This window comes from Staurois parvus, unplaced genomic scaffold (assembly GCF_062004578.1).
Source record: "Staurois parvus isolate SC_StPar_1 unplaced genomic scaffold, SC_StPar_1.0 ptg001539l, whole genome shotgun sequence".
Taxonomy (NCBI): domain Eukaryota; kingdom Metazoa; phylum Chordata; class Amphibia; order Anura; family Ranidae; genus Staurois; species Staurois parvus.
Window position 1 is genome coordinate 433135 of NW_028319335.1, and position 15861 is coordinate 448995.

Consider the following 15861-nt stretch of genomic DNA (forward strand, 5'->3'; position numbering starts at 1 on the left):
TGCCATCCATGCCTGCAGCCCTGCTCTACTCTCTTCCTGCATTCACAGGCTTTATTGAGAGCAGTCAGTCAAACCCAGTGAATGAGGGGGGGGGGGTATTGAGGGCCAAGCCACACTGCGTGTGCCTATGTATACATACACAGTCCAGCTCGGGAGCACACCCACACAAGTGTCCCCATAGCAAGGGGCTTGCTATGGAGGCACTCAGAAAACAGAATGAGTAGAGAGCGTTGGCGGGGAATGCCAGAAGAGGAGGTCTGGAGCTACTCTGTTCAGTACTATTGCACCAAGTAGGTAAGTTTGTTTGCTATTTTAATGAAAATTAGATTTACAATTACTTTACACAGACCTAAAAAGGCACCTGTGTAGCTGTCAAAAAAAGTTCCAATAAACTTCCTATTCGAACTACCCAGTTCTTGTTGCACAGATTTTGATTTCCTAAGGTATGTCTATTGTTTGTTAAAACAGGTGTTCTTTGGTGATGTTCAACACCTTTTATAACATGACATTTGTCTTTTGTATTATTTGTACCTGGAAATATTTTAATAAAAACTATTGGAAAATAAAAAAAAAGTCACAATACGTGGAACTATATGAAGCACAAGCCTCATAAAGTAAACAAATAAAAAAACTTCCTTTACCGTCTCTGACTGAGCGGAACCTCCCAGACACTGCAGCTCACAGTGGGAGGGTTGCAGCAACAGAGGCAGTGCTGTCACTCCAAAAAGAAGTGGGTAGGACTAAGTATATCCAGGTGATGATTGACAAACCACAGACTTCTGAATTAGGGTCAAGGCTGATAGCCATGTTCCCTGTAACTTCTCATCGGATTGTAGTTACAAATGCTGGGAATGAGCTAGGGATCCTACACTGTACTGCAGGCAGTAAACCGCAAAAATGAAAAAAAAAATCCTACAAAGAAAATGAAGAAGTTTTTTTGGCAGCAAAATACATGTCTATTCTACCATAAAAAGCCTTCCACCTTTTTCTATTTTATAAAAAACACTTTCATCTTCCTCCTACCAATTTTTCTCTGTAAAATACTGGAAATATATAGTAGCTGGATGTAAGGGTGATAAAACGGCAGTATACGGCAAGTGCAGATGTTACGTCATCAGTGGGCACTTAATGGCACCCAGCAGGAGCAGCAGAGAAGAATGTGATGGTGGCAGACAGAGAAGCAAGGGACAGAGCTGGAGGAGGGCAAACAAGGAGGAGGGTCTGCCAAATTCACAACCCCTCCACCCAGATTTAGTTCCACTTTAAGGCCTCTTTCACAAGTGGATCCATCTGTTCATTGGAGAATCTGCCCACTGATCCCCGCTGGGCAGGCGGATGACAGGTCCGTCCCCGCTTTGCTTGTGTGCTGACACGGACATAGCCCTCTGTTCTCTATTGGGCAGTTGGATATAAACGGACTGCCTGTCTGTTTACATCAGACTGTCATCTGATCCGATCCGCTAGACAAGGGGTCTCCAAATGTTCTAAACACAGGGCAAGTTTACTGCCCTCCCAAACTTTAGGGGGCCAGAATATGGCTAGTGGAAGTAGCAAATATCCTGGTGTCAGGGGAGTAAATGGTGTCCCCTCTTTGATAGTAGGGGGGTGAATAGTGTCTCATAGTTGGTGTCAAAGGGAGGAACAGCGCCCCGCCTGTGTCAAAGGGAGGAACAGCGCCCCGCCTGTGTCAAAGGGAGGAACAGCGCCCCGCCTGTGTCAAAGGGAGGAACAGCGCCCCGCCTGTGTCAAAGGGAGGAACAGCGCCCCGCCTGTGTCAAAGGGAGGAACAGCGCCCCGCCTGTGTCAAAGGGAGGAACAGCGCCCCGCCTGTGTCAAAGGGAGGAACAGCGCCCCGCCTGTGTCAATGGGAGGAACAGCGCCCCGCCTGTGTCAATGGGAGGAATAATGCCCTATCTTTAGTATTGGGGGGGAAATAATGACCAATCATTGGTGTCAGAACAGTGCCTCATTGTCAGTATCAGTGGCAGGAACTATGTCCCACTGTTGCTGACAGTGGGGGGGAATAATGCCCCCCCAAGGGCCAGATAAAAGCAAGCAAAGGGCCGCATCCGGCCCCTGGGCTGCAGTGTGGAGTCCACTGTCCTAGACATAGTGGGAACAGATCCCCCATCCGTCTGTTTTAGAGGATCAGATCGGGTGCAGGTGGGTGTAAACTGACACATGTCCATTTACATCCGCCTCCCCATAGAAAACAATGGATGGTCCAAACAGGTGCGCTTAAAAAGCAAACAGGCAGACCCGATCAGTCCACTAGTGTGAAAGGGGTCTAATGCTGGGTACACACTATCAGTTTTTTTTTTTCGTTCAACCCAGTGGGCTGAACGGAAAAAAACTGAAGCGCTCGGGAGGAGCTCACTATACTAACTATCTGATGTTAGTACAGCGATCTCCCTGGTGAGCTATTGTGTTCTGACAGGGGGACTGACCTTTTACCAAAACACACTGGTCAGTGCTTGCAGCCAATGCCCATCGGATGCTGGTTTTCCAGTATGCCCATTTGAAAAAAGCCGGCCGTTCAGCCGGCTTCTGTCGGACAGGCTGGTGTACACACAGGCCGAATGTTGGACAGTTTGTGTTGAACTGGCAGACACCGGCTGATATTTGGCCCATGTGTACAGGGCTTTAGGGATAACCAAAGCCTAGAACAAAACATTTTATATATTGAGGCTTACAGATGTGCTGGCTGCATTAAATTTCTTTTTTTTCCCCAAGCTAAGAACATTTTCGGCAATACAGAAAATACCTGTTGATCTCCCCAAAAATACTGAATCTTTGTCACTATGAGCTCCACCAAAGAATACCTTCCTTCCGAACTATCTTCTGTGAACCATCCATTGCCCTGCCCCCCGTGTAATGGAGATGAAGAAATACAGACATGTTTGTAGTCAGTATCAGCAGAGTGGCCTAAGGTGACAACCATGACTCCCTCCATTGATACAGAGGAATGACATAGTCACCCAGGGACAGGTGATATCTGCAGGATTACCCGGTAAAAAGCTTGAAAAAAGAAAAGTAATGCAACCACCACACCAAGGACTAGTAAGCTGCAATATATTATATCTTTGGCTTTAAGTTTAGATACACTTTAAGCGCCATCTAAACTTGAATAATCGGATTTACTGAATACAATATTTGATCACATTCCACTGTATCTAAAAAAAAAAACAAAAAAAACAAAAAAAAAAAAAACACATCCTAATGATTTCATAATCTGTTCAAGTGTGTAGTAAAATAATTATTTCAAAGAGGTTTACTAAATTTTTCACATGACCACACACACAATCTGAGGATACACCTCCGTCTGTGAAGTTCACATTCCCTGCTGATTGGAGAGCTCCAGCCCTGACTCTGAAGGGGGAGGGGCGTGTCGGACAGCTGCAGAGAGCCTGCTGCTCTCATACAGAGAACACACTCTGCTGTGCAGTTTGCGGTCTGTATTGACAATTCTACTCATCTCCAGCACCCCGGAGTGTCAGTCATCTGGTTTGAGTTTATTCACGGAGGCCCCACAGCTGGATATTAGGCAGGCCATAGATGGTGCAAATTTCTTTCCTGCAACCACATGACAGGGGAATCCCTCCTCTCCAGGCAGAGGGGAAGCCATCCCTAACGGGAGAAGACAGTGATTATTACTAGCGGCTATAACAGCTGCTAGCAAAAATCGCAAGTAAAATCCGGCATTCAGCCTGCCCTTACATAGTTTGAATCTCGGCTGGTTCCTGCTGAACCGGCCCAGATTTGAACCATCTTTGGCGTGCTTTAGGCTGACATTTCTGCTCAGAAAGGGAGATAATAAAAGTGAACAACACACAACGCAACTACTCCGGAGAGATAATGCTGCAGTATTAATTCATCATAAAGTGGGCCTAGCATCAAATATATTTTTCAAGTTATGTACAGCCATGCTATACAAGGTGTAAATGCAACACTTCCATGTGTGTTCCTCTCAGAGAGATCACAGGACTCCCCTGAAAAAGCCTTCTTATGTTTATTACTCCAGAAGGATAGGAGTCCAGGAGAGGTCTTCCTGAAAGAAGATGTCAGTTCAGAAATAAGAGTCATGTAAATCTTGGTACCTGTGCAGTTTTGGTCTGTGTTCACAAATGTGTGACACAGATCAGCCTTTGCTGAAGCCTCTCACTGTGGCTTACTGCAAGGTTATAGTGTTACAGTCTGATCACTGGAGAAGACTGAGTAAATGCTTCCTACTGCCTGCAGCAGACTGATGACATCATCTCAGCCTGGGCAAAGTCACAAGACTGGAGCTCAGGAACTTATTAAATGATAAAATGAGTTTTTTGTAAACAAATGGTACTGTTTCTGTATATAGGGACACACTATGGATTTATTTATGTAGACTTCTAAAGTTACCAAAAAGTTAACTTTAAGTGTTGACATTCATGTTTTTACAATGACTGTAAAGGCAAATACAAAGCCCAAAACTACACTTAAGCTGGCCATACACATGTAGATTTTTGTTCAAGAATTTTCATTGTAAGAATATTCGTTTGATTTTTTAACCGTTAGTGGGGCCAAATTGATGTTTGTTTTCGACCGCAGTGAATGGAAAATTCGAAGGGGCAGGAAGGAAAACTTTTCTCCATCAAACAAATTTTCTGCCAGTATATGTGGTGATCATTCAGAAATTACATTCATTTTAAACTCAAATGTTAAAAGCAAAAGACAATTTTTGAACGGCATTCGTTCGTACAAAAATTCTTTGAACATTTGGTGAATGATGTTTCATACGAATATTCTCGTCCGAAACTCTACAGGTTTACTAACTAAAAAGCATCGCCCCATCTCCTACCATGTTCTCTTGAAGGGTAACTCTGGCCAACAAGCTAAATACACAGCTGAAATATAAAGTGATTAGTAATGGTTTTAAATTTGTAATTTTTCATCCAGTCTTGGCACACATCTGTCACAGTGCACAACCAAGGCTGGTGTCATACATTTTCTGGTTTAGGAATTTCCCTTGCAATGTCACTTCTAGCCCCAACACGTCTTTATTGTGCAGGAGATCAACATCATCATCTCTGTCCAGTTATCAGGAGGATGACCCAGAAGGAATGGTGAAAACTAGGAAAGTGACTTTCCTGGTTATGGGAAAAGTGTATAAATCATAGAATTGGTTTAACAGAATTGCAAATCCTTTGGCAGATAAAAAGAAAAAAAACAAAACAGTCCTGATGTGTGTAATTCAACTTAGTATTTAGCGTTTTTTTCCCCAGTGTTCAACTTCAAATCAAGAGATATTAATGCTAAACCAGGCAAATGCAAAACACAACTGAAAATGCATGTTTGTCAATTGTTTTGTCTGCCCAATAATTCCTAATTCTATATAGCCAGCTTTGTAATCCAGAGATTCCTGCCAGAGAGCATTGCCAAGTCCCGCAAACTGCAGAAAAGCAATGCAGCGTAGTCCAGAACGCACCACAGCCTGTTGAAAGGGTCAGTTCTATACTGATGCAGAGATCCCTGGGGCCTTTTTGTTCCCGGTGTTAGACTGACAGCACTGTGCAAACCTACACAGAATTTGACACAGTGACGCACTTCTGGTCCACTGCCCGCCCTGGCTTGCGTGCTAGCAGCCACAGCTTTCACCTACCATCACACCATCTATTCTTAGTACAAAAGATGTATTTACTATTGACATCATCAGAACACAAGGTATAGCCCATTTTCATTGGTATACTTTCTTTGGCCCCGTGCATCTAGTGGACAACTTACTGTTGGTTTTGTGCACTTTGCTCCTGTGAATGATTGAGTTGGACCTCAGACCCTGTCGTGTCATAGTTGCGCCTTTTCCTGTAGCCGGTTTAGAGGCCAATAAAATATATAGTATGTCATATGTGTGCTGGCTAGCTCAGCTCTGAAGAAGAGCCCCGAAACGCATCATCTCGCCAGCACAGTGGAGTTGATTGATTCCTACACTGGATGGTGCCTCGGTTTTTTTTTTAATGCTCGCTTATATTTTACCTTTGTGAGTACCCATTTTGTTATCTTTCATGTCTTTATATATTAAGCCTGGGTTCACATACATGCGGTGCAGTATATTGCATGTGATTCACACCGCATTCCTGTGCAAATCACATGCGATTTGGGTGCGGTGCGATTGGAGCCATACATTTTGTATGGCTCTAATCGCACCGCACCCAAAACGTGCAGGACCCTTTTTTGGGTCTGGCACTAGAATCAGTTCGCATGGGTATTCACAATTATGCGATCCGATTCTGCACATCGTACCGTGTTTGCAGACCGATTTCGGGGTGTTGTTAACTTAACATACACACCCGCAGCGGTTCCCATGAACGGGGTGCGACTCTGATGCGGTATGGTATTCGCACTGAAAACGCTGCAAATTCCGCACCGGGGCTCAATCTCTGGTAATGCACTAGGCATTTGCACCCTTGTGTGTGTTCCTGTTTTATAGTTGCAAACTTCCATAGGCCTAACTGGATAACAGAGCTGACCGTCCTGCTCCCAGTCTGCAGTACAGGGAGCCAGTTATCAAGGCAGATTAGGGTACATATGCTAGTTCTATTAAAACAAACATATTTACATTGCAGTACATTTTGTTACTTAACTGCTTTGGGTTCTACCTCAAAATACAACCCTTGTTATTTACCTGCCAGAACACCCTATTCCACGCTCACACAACTCTTTACATGACCACATACCTAAGGCCCCTTTCACACGGGCGTTCCATATGTCCGTTTTTCATCTGTCCGTTTACGGATGAAAAACGGACCCCCGTGTATTTCTATGGACTTGCGGATGTAAACGGATGAACATCTTTTTACATCCATTAACGTTCGCATCCGTTAACATCCGTTTGTTTGAAGGGACGAAAAACAGATGTCAATGAATGTAAACGGACCAAAACGGATGTAAACGGATCTAAGTGGATGAAAACCAATGTAAAAACGGATGTAAACTCATCCGTTTTTTCTTTGAAAAAAACGTGACTGAACTGAAGAAAAAAAAAAAAAAAAAGACGGAACGCCCATGTGAAAGGACCCTAAAGGTTTGGTCAAGTGATCTCAGCTGAAACAGGTTTAGGGAACTGGTGTTCAGACTGCTCTGACAAATAGGTGATTACACCTGAATTCTGACGCTCTCCTTCATCATGTCAACAAACGCCTGTGCAAACTGACATAAGGCCCCCTTCACATGGGCATTCCGTTTATCCATTTTTCATCCATCCATTGACAGATGAAAAACAGACATCAATGCATTTCTATGAAAAAAACTTATTTAAACAGATCATCATCCATTTACATCTGCTAACATCTCTTTTTTTAAATGGATCAAAGCCTTATTTTTTTCTGGTAAAAAAACGGGACAGACAAAAAACAAATGTAAATTAACAAAATGATCCATTTTTGCATTGGTAGTGGACGTAAAAAAACTGATGTGAAAACTGATCTGTTTTTTCTTTGAAAAAACGTGATTGAACTGGTGAAAAAAAAAAAAAAATGGAATGCCCACGTGAAAAGACCCTAAGTCACCGGTCACACTGCTGCGATTTAAAATTGCACAATTTGCGTGCAATTTCAGGTGTGATTTCTGAAGACTTTATGAAGATTTTCAACGATTACTTGCAATTTGCAGTGCGATTTCCATTATATTCTATGTATGTGAAATTGCAACAAAACTGCAGAAAAAGTAATGCTAGAACTACTTTACAAATCACATGGATGCAATTTGCAAATGTTAAGACATCATTAGATGCGATTTCAATTCCCAAATCGCACTGGTATGACCAGGCACTAACAGTCCACCATGGAAGAATATAGCTTTTTTTTTTTTTTTTTAAAAAAAGGTAAATATCACAGGGTTTATCATTGACTTGACAAGAGACGCACAGCACATAGGAAGGTGGGGCATTACAGTATAAGACCATAGACATACTTAAATTTAAAAGTGCTCACAGCAGATCAAAAAAATTTCCTTTATGAGCCATCATTGAGAAAACCTAGATGTGGCCACAATCTAATAGCAGCAATCTAATATCACTTGGCAATATTAAAAATATAACATTAAAAAAATATAATTATAATATTAAAAAAGACAGAAATGCAGATTATAAAAAGGAAGAAACAGGCGATTGCCCTGGGCCCAAGACATCAAGTGGGCCCATGCGGATGTTAAACAGGTTTTGCACGTCAAAGCCAATTTGACTTTTTTTTTTCTTTTGTTTCCCCCTTTCACACAAGGTGACCAGCATTCTAAAGTGGGCCATACATTGAGGAGCTGATCAGAATCTGTGTCAGGACACTCCTGAGTCCAGTATGTCACCAAGGCCAGCCTTTCCCACCCAGAACACACCCAAAAGGAGCCAGGGACTGATGTCCATGACACTGCGGAGAACTGTGCACCAACACTGGAGCAAGACTGGTTAAACAAAAATAAAAAAAAATAAAAAGTAAAAAAAAAAATGTAACAAAAAAAAAAAAAACACTCAAAAACCTGGAAAAAAAAAATACACCACAGCAACGGCACTGACTAAAAAATAAAATGTACAATTGGGTTTTGAGATTATCAAGCAATCATTTTCAATACGTATGCACACCTTCACCTAGGAAGCATTATTATCTGCCACGATTAGATGGGTCATAATCAGAGTATTCCACTGCATGAGATCCAATTCAAAGTTCAAACACTGCATTCAAAATGCTGCAAAAAGATTTTACAAAATCATGTCAGAAGCAGGACACAACTGTCTGTGTACACTGACCCTTACGCATGATCCAATTAAACTGGCAAGGGACCCATGAATTGAAAACAGCCTCGGGCCCACAGTACATTTAATCCACTGCTGGATAGAAAGAAAAGATATTTCATTTGTATACTCATCAAAGTAGATGTAAAGCCAGTCACTAGATTCCAATATAAGATTTCACATATTAAAAAGGCATAGTCCACTATTTGTAAAAAAAAATAATAACATTTCACCCATATTGAAACAAACAAAAAAAACAAAACAAAAAAAACAACACGAACTTGCAGGTTATTGCAGCAGTGACCAGCGCTCCTGCTGACTCTTCCTCCAGCCCCAGGTCCGTATGGAGCTACCATTATGGGGCTGGAGAAAGTAATCAAAGAACTACCAGTGCGTGCAGTTCATCTCACTTGCACTCTACTGAGATCGCCCAGCTTCTCTGCACAGAGGCAGATGGAACCTCCGTTCAGAGATCCTGTGTCAATTTAAAACGAAAAAACAAACACAAGGTTGCTGAAGGGAGAAAATCCCCTCAAGTCAGGTAATGGGGGGGGGGGGGGGGTGCAGAATGTGACCATATTTGGGGGCTAACATGGACAGAAAGGTGGACTCAGGGTTTAGGGCCCATTCACACCTGCATCTGCACTAGAACACAGCCACCAATGTGAGGTAGGATGATAGGCAATGTCAGTCCTGGCAGTTGCAGTATTCTTTATTTTTTGTTCTATTTATTCAAACTTTATTGAATTGTCACAAAGTAACATTTTATTTTGATTCTATTGGCCACAGTGCAATGCAACATGGTGAAACGCATAGCACTGCACAATACAGTGGTGTGAACTGGCCTGATAGAAGACAAGGCATTTTTCCTTATCTTGTAGAGAGACTGCACTGAACAACACGGCCCAGTGCAGTCCCACCACAACGAATGTGAATTAGCCCTAAAAATAATTCTAAAAGTTATGAATCCTTTTAAATCTGCAGCTTTCATCAAAAGAATACCTGGCAGCAGATCCTGCCATGATGGTCCTGATGAAGGTCCTGGTTTAGCCACACTTCCTGTTATGTGGTGACAATAGTCTCTCAACAGTGCTCCTGGATTGTCACCCTGTCACATCTACCACTGGCAAAGACTACAAAAGCACACATTACACATTCATGGCTACTGTTGTCACTACCAGGAAGCCGGTCCAGAGCAATGATGTGCAGCTGACAGTGCAGTGACACAGGAAGTGATTGAAAGAGGCTGAAGAAGATCTACAGCACTGAGGTGGGAAACGCGATGTAAAAAAAAAGTTTACAATTTTATACTTACAAAAAAATGAATTTATGATACATAAAAGAGAAAACAGCAAATTAAATGACCAGTTGGGGTTTACATTTACTTTAAGTATCAAATCGGCAGGGGTAGCTCTTATCAGATGTTTTGTTGCTCTTTCCAGTATCACCCTCCCTATTTTAGAACCCAGTTTCATATGAATTTGGCATGCTTGTCCTATACTGTTAAAGGATAAGGAACAGGTTACATGTTCCACCCGTTGTTAGGGTGGAACATGTAACATGTTCCCAATCCTGCAGGCGCCTCCTGCTGCCCCCCCTCCCTGTGACAGAAGTGCAGGGAGAAGTTCCCCGTACCAGCTGTCACTTTTCAAAAACAGTGTGGCCGTGCAGGGCTCTGCCTACACGGCCGCATTATTCATTCATGGCGTTCTGTGAATGAACTACAAGTCCCAAAATCCTTAGCGGTTGTCGGCTTGTAGTCCTCAATGAACTACCACGGTGCTGTGATAGTTCTTTGAGTCTCCTGTCAGCAAGTATCGGCTTGGCCATATGGGATGTACAAGCAAGCAGATACACTGACAGTCTGCACGAGACCTGCATGGCACTAGCTAATCGCTGGTGCAATGCTTTAAAGGCTCCTAACACAAAAAATAATAAATGCACATTTTTTTTACCTGCAAAATAAATGTGCATTTATTATTTTTTCTGAAAAGGTAAAATCATCCATTAAGGGAAAACACACACGTATACTATGTAATATATATATACATATATTTTACACATATATACACGTATAATATATATATTATATACACATACAAACATACACATATATACATACACACATACCCAGAGACACAGCAAGAATCAGTCTGCTACTCTTGCAAGAAGTATCTCAACTTCAGCACAATTAACAGACCCAGCAGGGGTTCTCGGCCAATAAACACCAAGACTTGAGGGCAAGCAGCTGTAAATCTGCATTAATCGTTTCAGGAATTCAGCTATTTACAAAGATTTAGCAGTGCAAACAAATAGGAAGAGCAGCCCAGTCCCTTTATCCCTACCTTCGCATTGTTTCCCCTCTCCCTTGTATCCCGGCTTGCAGATGCATTTGTACGATTTCGGGGTATTCTGACAGATAGCATCAATGTGACAGTCATCGGTCCCCTCTGCACACTCATCACTGTCTGCAAATATTAAAAAAAAAGAACATGTTTTTTAGATTAAACCACAAAGCCAAACTAAGAAAAAAAAAACATCTCTGTTTCCCGGGGCCGGCCAGCAGAGCGTTAAAGAGGGCAATCTTAATTTGTTTGCAGCGTTTTAACTATTTTGACGATCGAAAACAGATGGCGGATGTCGGGCACAGGTGAAATAAAGGGGGTTTGTCACAGCTTGAGCCGAGGTCTGAGAAAGGAAAATATCATTAAGCGATTATAGGAAATGGCAATGTTTTGGCAAAGTCCTTCCAGCCTGCGGAGAATTAGGAAACAGTACGACACAGCCGATCGAGGGGACCAATTAACCCTTCGGAAAAATGGGTGCGGGTAATCTCCAACATGTGTTTATAAGGTTGCGTGAAGCAATATCATAGAGCAAACTTGAAACAATGTAAAAACCACTTTTGCAGTTTAAATCCCACTCCGCCGCTGCGCAGTCATTGGCACCCTCTGGTTGACTCTGTTGCAAAAAGTGGCACAGTCCTTGCTTCATACCTGAATGTTGCAGATCATTATTCAAAATGGTGACTATTGATGCAAATTTAGTACGACAGTGTGACAATAATCCAGACTCTGACAGGCTCAGGAGAAATGAATTTATTGATTTAGTAAGTTGCTTCTTTTCTTGGGAACAAACAGCCTTTGAAGCAACTTGCAAAATGAAATAGTTGTGGTACATTTGTAAGATTTACAATGGTTGACCAGAGCAGCCCACGGAAGAATAGATCGTCTCAGCATGAAACCTGCCTTGTCCTCTCTCCAGCTGAAAGACAGGAATAAATATAGTGCCCCAAGGCTGCTGATTGATGCCCCTTATGTCAATACGTATATTTGTCTTTCTGGAAACTCCGTTTTAATTGATTCTCTAACAATTTAATGCTACACAAACATCTGGGGCTCAGATAGAAAAAAAAAAAAAATCTAAATAGATGGCAGAACGCTGTAGACTTTATGCTAAATAAAGGAGCGGCATCTTGTCCTCAACATGGCACAGATGCTAAAACAAGTATAATTATTTAATTTTTTTTTTTTTTTAGAGCAATTACAATTAGCAGATTACAGGAAATTGGTTACTTAAAATCTCTTCCATCCTACAAAGAAAAAAGCTTATTTTGCCTTGACTTAAGATGCTTGCAGGTGTAGTAGTTAAAAAACGCCAATGACAGCGCAATTAATATTAAAAAAAAAAAAAGATGCAAATAATACACGTGAGCCATCGAAGACTGCGAATGTGACTCTTTCATCAACTCACTTTATTTTTTTTTTTTTAAACAGATAAAAGTCACCTTACATTTAGAGAAGATTACTCTTGATTTGGCCGGAGGCAATAGAAAAAAAATCTGTCGGAGAAGCTTTAAGCATGAAATGCACAAGGCAGAACTTTAATGCCACAAAATACTTGATCTCACTGCAGTATTAAAAAGTAGCTGATTTACCAAAGAAAATAAAATCCAAGCTCTGGATGATGATGATAATGCAACATCCACATCTCATCATGCGTCTATAGCTCTAACGCAACTTTAGAAAAACTTTTCAACAGTGTTGCTAAAAGCTGCCTTTGGAGTACAGTACAAAGGACTACACATAAGTGCAGAGCGGTACGGCTAAATTAGCATACTGTAGAACACATTTGCATTTTATATATAATTAAATAAATCATATTTGCTTTACATAGGTCTGGTGTCCTCATAGATTGTAAGCTCCACGAGCAGGGTCCTCATATTCCTTCTGTACTGAAATGTATTGTAATTGTACTGTCTCCCTTATATTGTAAAGCGCTGCGCAAACTGTTGGTGCTATATAAATCCTGTATAATAGATGCCCCCCTATATGATACGTAGTTTCTGTAGATGCTATAATAGTATATATGGAGATCATACACGCTAAGGCAATATAAGGTGTCGCTACAAGGCTATTAATGACCATGCAATTTAATCTGTGATCATAGACTGTACTGCAATCAGCGATTCTGACATTTTAATGCAAAATATGTACAAAAAAGAATGATCATTGCTCAGTAGATTGTTATACATCCATACTGCCTGCAGTTTTGTCATTGATATTGATTCCTTACAGGTATTCTATACAGGCATTCAGTGCACTTGTCCATGCAATCATGATCCTTCTATATGTAATAAATGCTCATCATGTGATACAGTGAAGGTCATCAAGTGTTACATTGTACAAATAGGGATTTTATTGTATCATGCAGACATCATACATGTTAATACATAACAACATAAGATCAGCATACCTTGCTTGCAATGTACCCCCCCCCCCCCTCCATATCAGTCCTCTATGCTATCCATAGGGCTGTCCCTATGGCTGGACCGATGGAGGATCAGGAGGGCAGTCTGAGCACTTGGGAAAGTTTGGGCTGCCTTCAGGATAGGGGTGATGGGGTAGATCTTACCTGGCAGCCCGCTGCCTCCTGTGAAGCTGCCCCTGCAGAGGAGGCTGAAGAGCAGATACACATGCCATGTGAAGCCCGGAGCCCCCATCATCCCGGAGCCGGCACCAGCTGATCTTCCCAGGCGAGAGCCACGCTCGGCACTGCCAGGCTGGGGGCTACACGAGCGGACTGACTGACAGGCAGCCCCTGATTGGTCAGAGCGCGGGGAGAGGGGGCTAGACTGAAGGAGATGTGCCAATGGGTGCGAGAGGAGGGGGAGACAGAGTGATGAAACCACGCCCCCTCCTCTGGATTTTTATGTCCAGCCAGTGGGCTGAGTGTGATCAGTGCTGAGAGAGGAGCTGGGTGACTCTTTGTACCTGGTCCTAGCACTGCAATTACTGACATACCCAGTCCTGGCACTGCAATCACTGACATACCCAGTCCCGGCATTCCAATCACTGACACCCAGTCCTAGCACTGCAATCACTGACATACCCAGTCCTGGCACTGCAATCACTGACACTTACCCAGTCCTAGCACTGCAATCACACATACCCAGTCCTGGCACTGCAATCACTGACATACCCAGTCCCGGCATTCCAATCACTGACACTTACCCAGTCCTAGCACTGCAATCACTGACACCCAGTCCCAGCATTCCAATCACTGACACTTACCCAGTCCTAGCACTGGAATCACTGACATACCCAGTCCTAGCACTGCAATCACTGACATACCCAGTCCTAGCACTGCAATCACTGACATACCCAGTCCTGGCACTGCAATCACTGACATGCCCAGTCCCGGCACTGCAATCACTGACATGCCCAGTCCCGGCACTGCAATCACTGACATACCCAGTCCCAGCATTCCAATCACTGACACTTACCCAGTACTAGCACTGCAATCACTGACACCCAGTCCCAGCATTCCAATCACTGACACTTACCCAGTCCTAGCACTGGAATCACTGACACCCAGTCCCAGCATTCCAATCACTGACACTTACCCAGTCCTAGCACTGCAATCACTGACACCCAGTCCCAGCATTCCAATCACTGACACTTACCCAGTCCTAGCACTGGAATCACTGACACCCAGTCCCAGCATTCCAATCACTTTCAAATACCCAGTCCTAGCACTCCCATCACTGACACTTACCCAGTCCCAGCACTCCCATCACCTCCACATACCCGGTCCCAGCACTCCCATCACCTCCAAATACCCAGTCCCAGCACTCCCATCACCTCCATATACCCAGTCCCAGTATTCCAATCACTTTCAAATACCCAGTCCCAGCACTCCCATCACTGCCACATACACGGCCCTAACACTCCCATCACTGCCACTTGCCCGGTCCCAGCACTACCATAACTGCCACTTACCCAGTCCTAGCACTCCCATCACTGCCACTTACCCAGTCCTAGCACTCCCATCACTGCCACTTACCCAGTCCTAGCACTCCCATCACTGACACATACCCGGTCCCAGCACTCCCATCACTGCCACATACCCGGCCCTAACACTCCCATCACTGCCACTTACCCGGTCCCAGCACTCCAATCACTGCCACTTACCCAGTCCCAGCACTCCCATCACTGCCACATACCCGGTCCTAGCACTCCAATCACTGACACTTACCCAGTCCCAGCACTTCCATCACCTCCACATACCCAGTCCTAACACTCCCATCACTGACACATACCAAGTCCTAGCATTCCCATTACCTCCACATACTCAGTCCTAGCATTCATATCACTGACACATATACAGTCCTAGCACTCCCATTACTGCCACATACCCAATCCTAACACTCCCATCACCTCCACATACCCAGTCCTAGCACTCACGTCACTTCCACATACACAAAGCACATGGAAAGTGTAATAATTTTTCCCCTTCAAGATTCATACAACTTTCATCCATTTTTCTAATTGAGTGTTTAGAAAATGATTGTAGCACCACCCCAAGGAGCCACTTGGATTTTCTGTTCTGTGCCTGGACTCCATGAGCAACCTCAGCTTCTCTCGCACACCTGGTTGAATAAAAATCTCTGCAAGCCGAAGTAGACATAAGTGTAAAATACCTTTTTCCTGGCTAGAGGTGATTACCAGTAAATAAACACACACGGGTTTAGTGGTAAACACAATCTATTGATACAGATTAGAATATATGGAAGTTTAAACATGCATAAGCACCCAGCAAGTAAATTAGGA

At 43.1% G+C, this 15861-nt stretch overlaps 1 protein-coding gene across 1 annotated transcript in view; it reads right to left on the reverse strand.

Moving 5' to 3' along the window:
• SCUBE1 (signal peptide, CUB domain and EGF like domain containing 1) overlaps window positions 1-13797 on the reverse strand; it is a 397419-nt gene extending 383622 nt beyond the window's left edge. Inside the window, exons 1-2 of the mRNA XM_089662778.1 lie at window positions 13664-13797; window positions 11095-11217 (exon numbers count right to left, since the gene is read on the reverse strand). Coding sequence (XP_089518904.1) covers window positions 11095-11217; window positions 13664-13754 — 214 coding nt within the window. The 5' untranslated portion in view covers window positions 13755-13797. The remainder of the gene's footprint in view (window positions 1-11094; window positions 11218-13663) is intronic.
• Between the last annotated feature and the right edge of the window lie 2064 nt (window positions 13798-15861).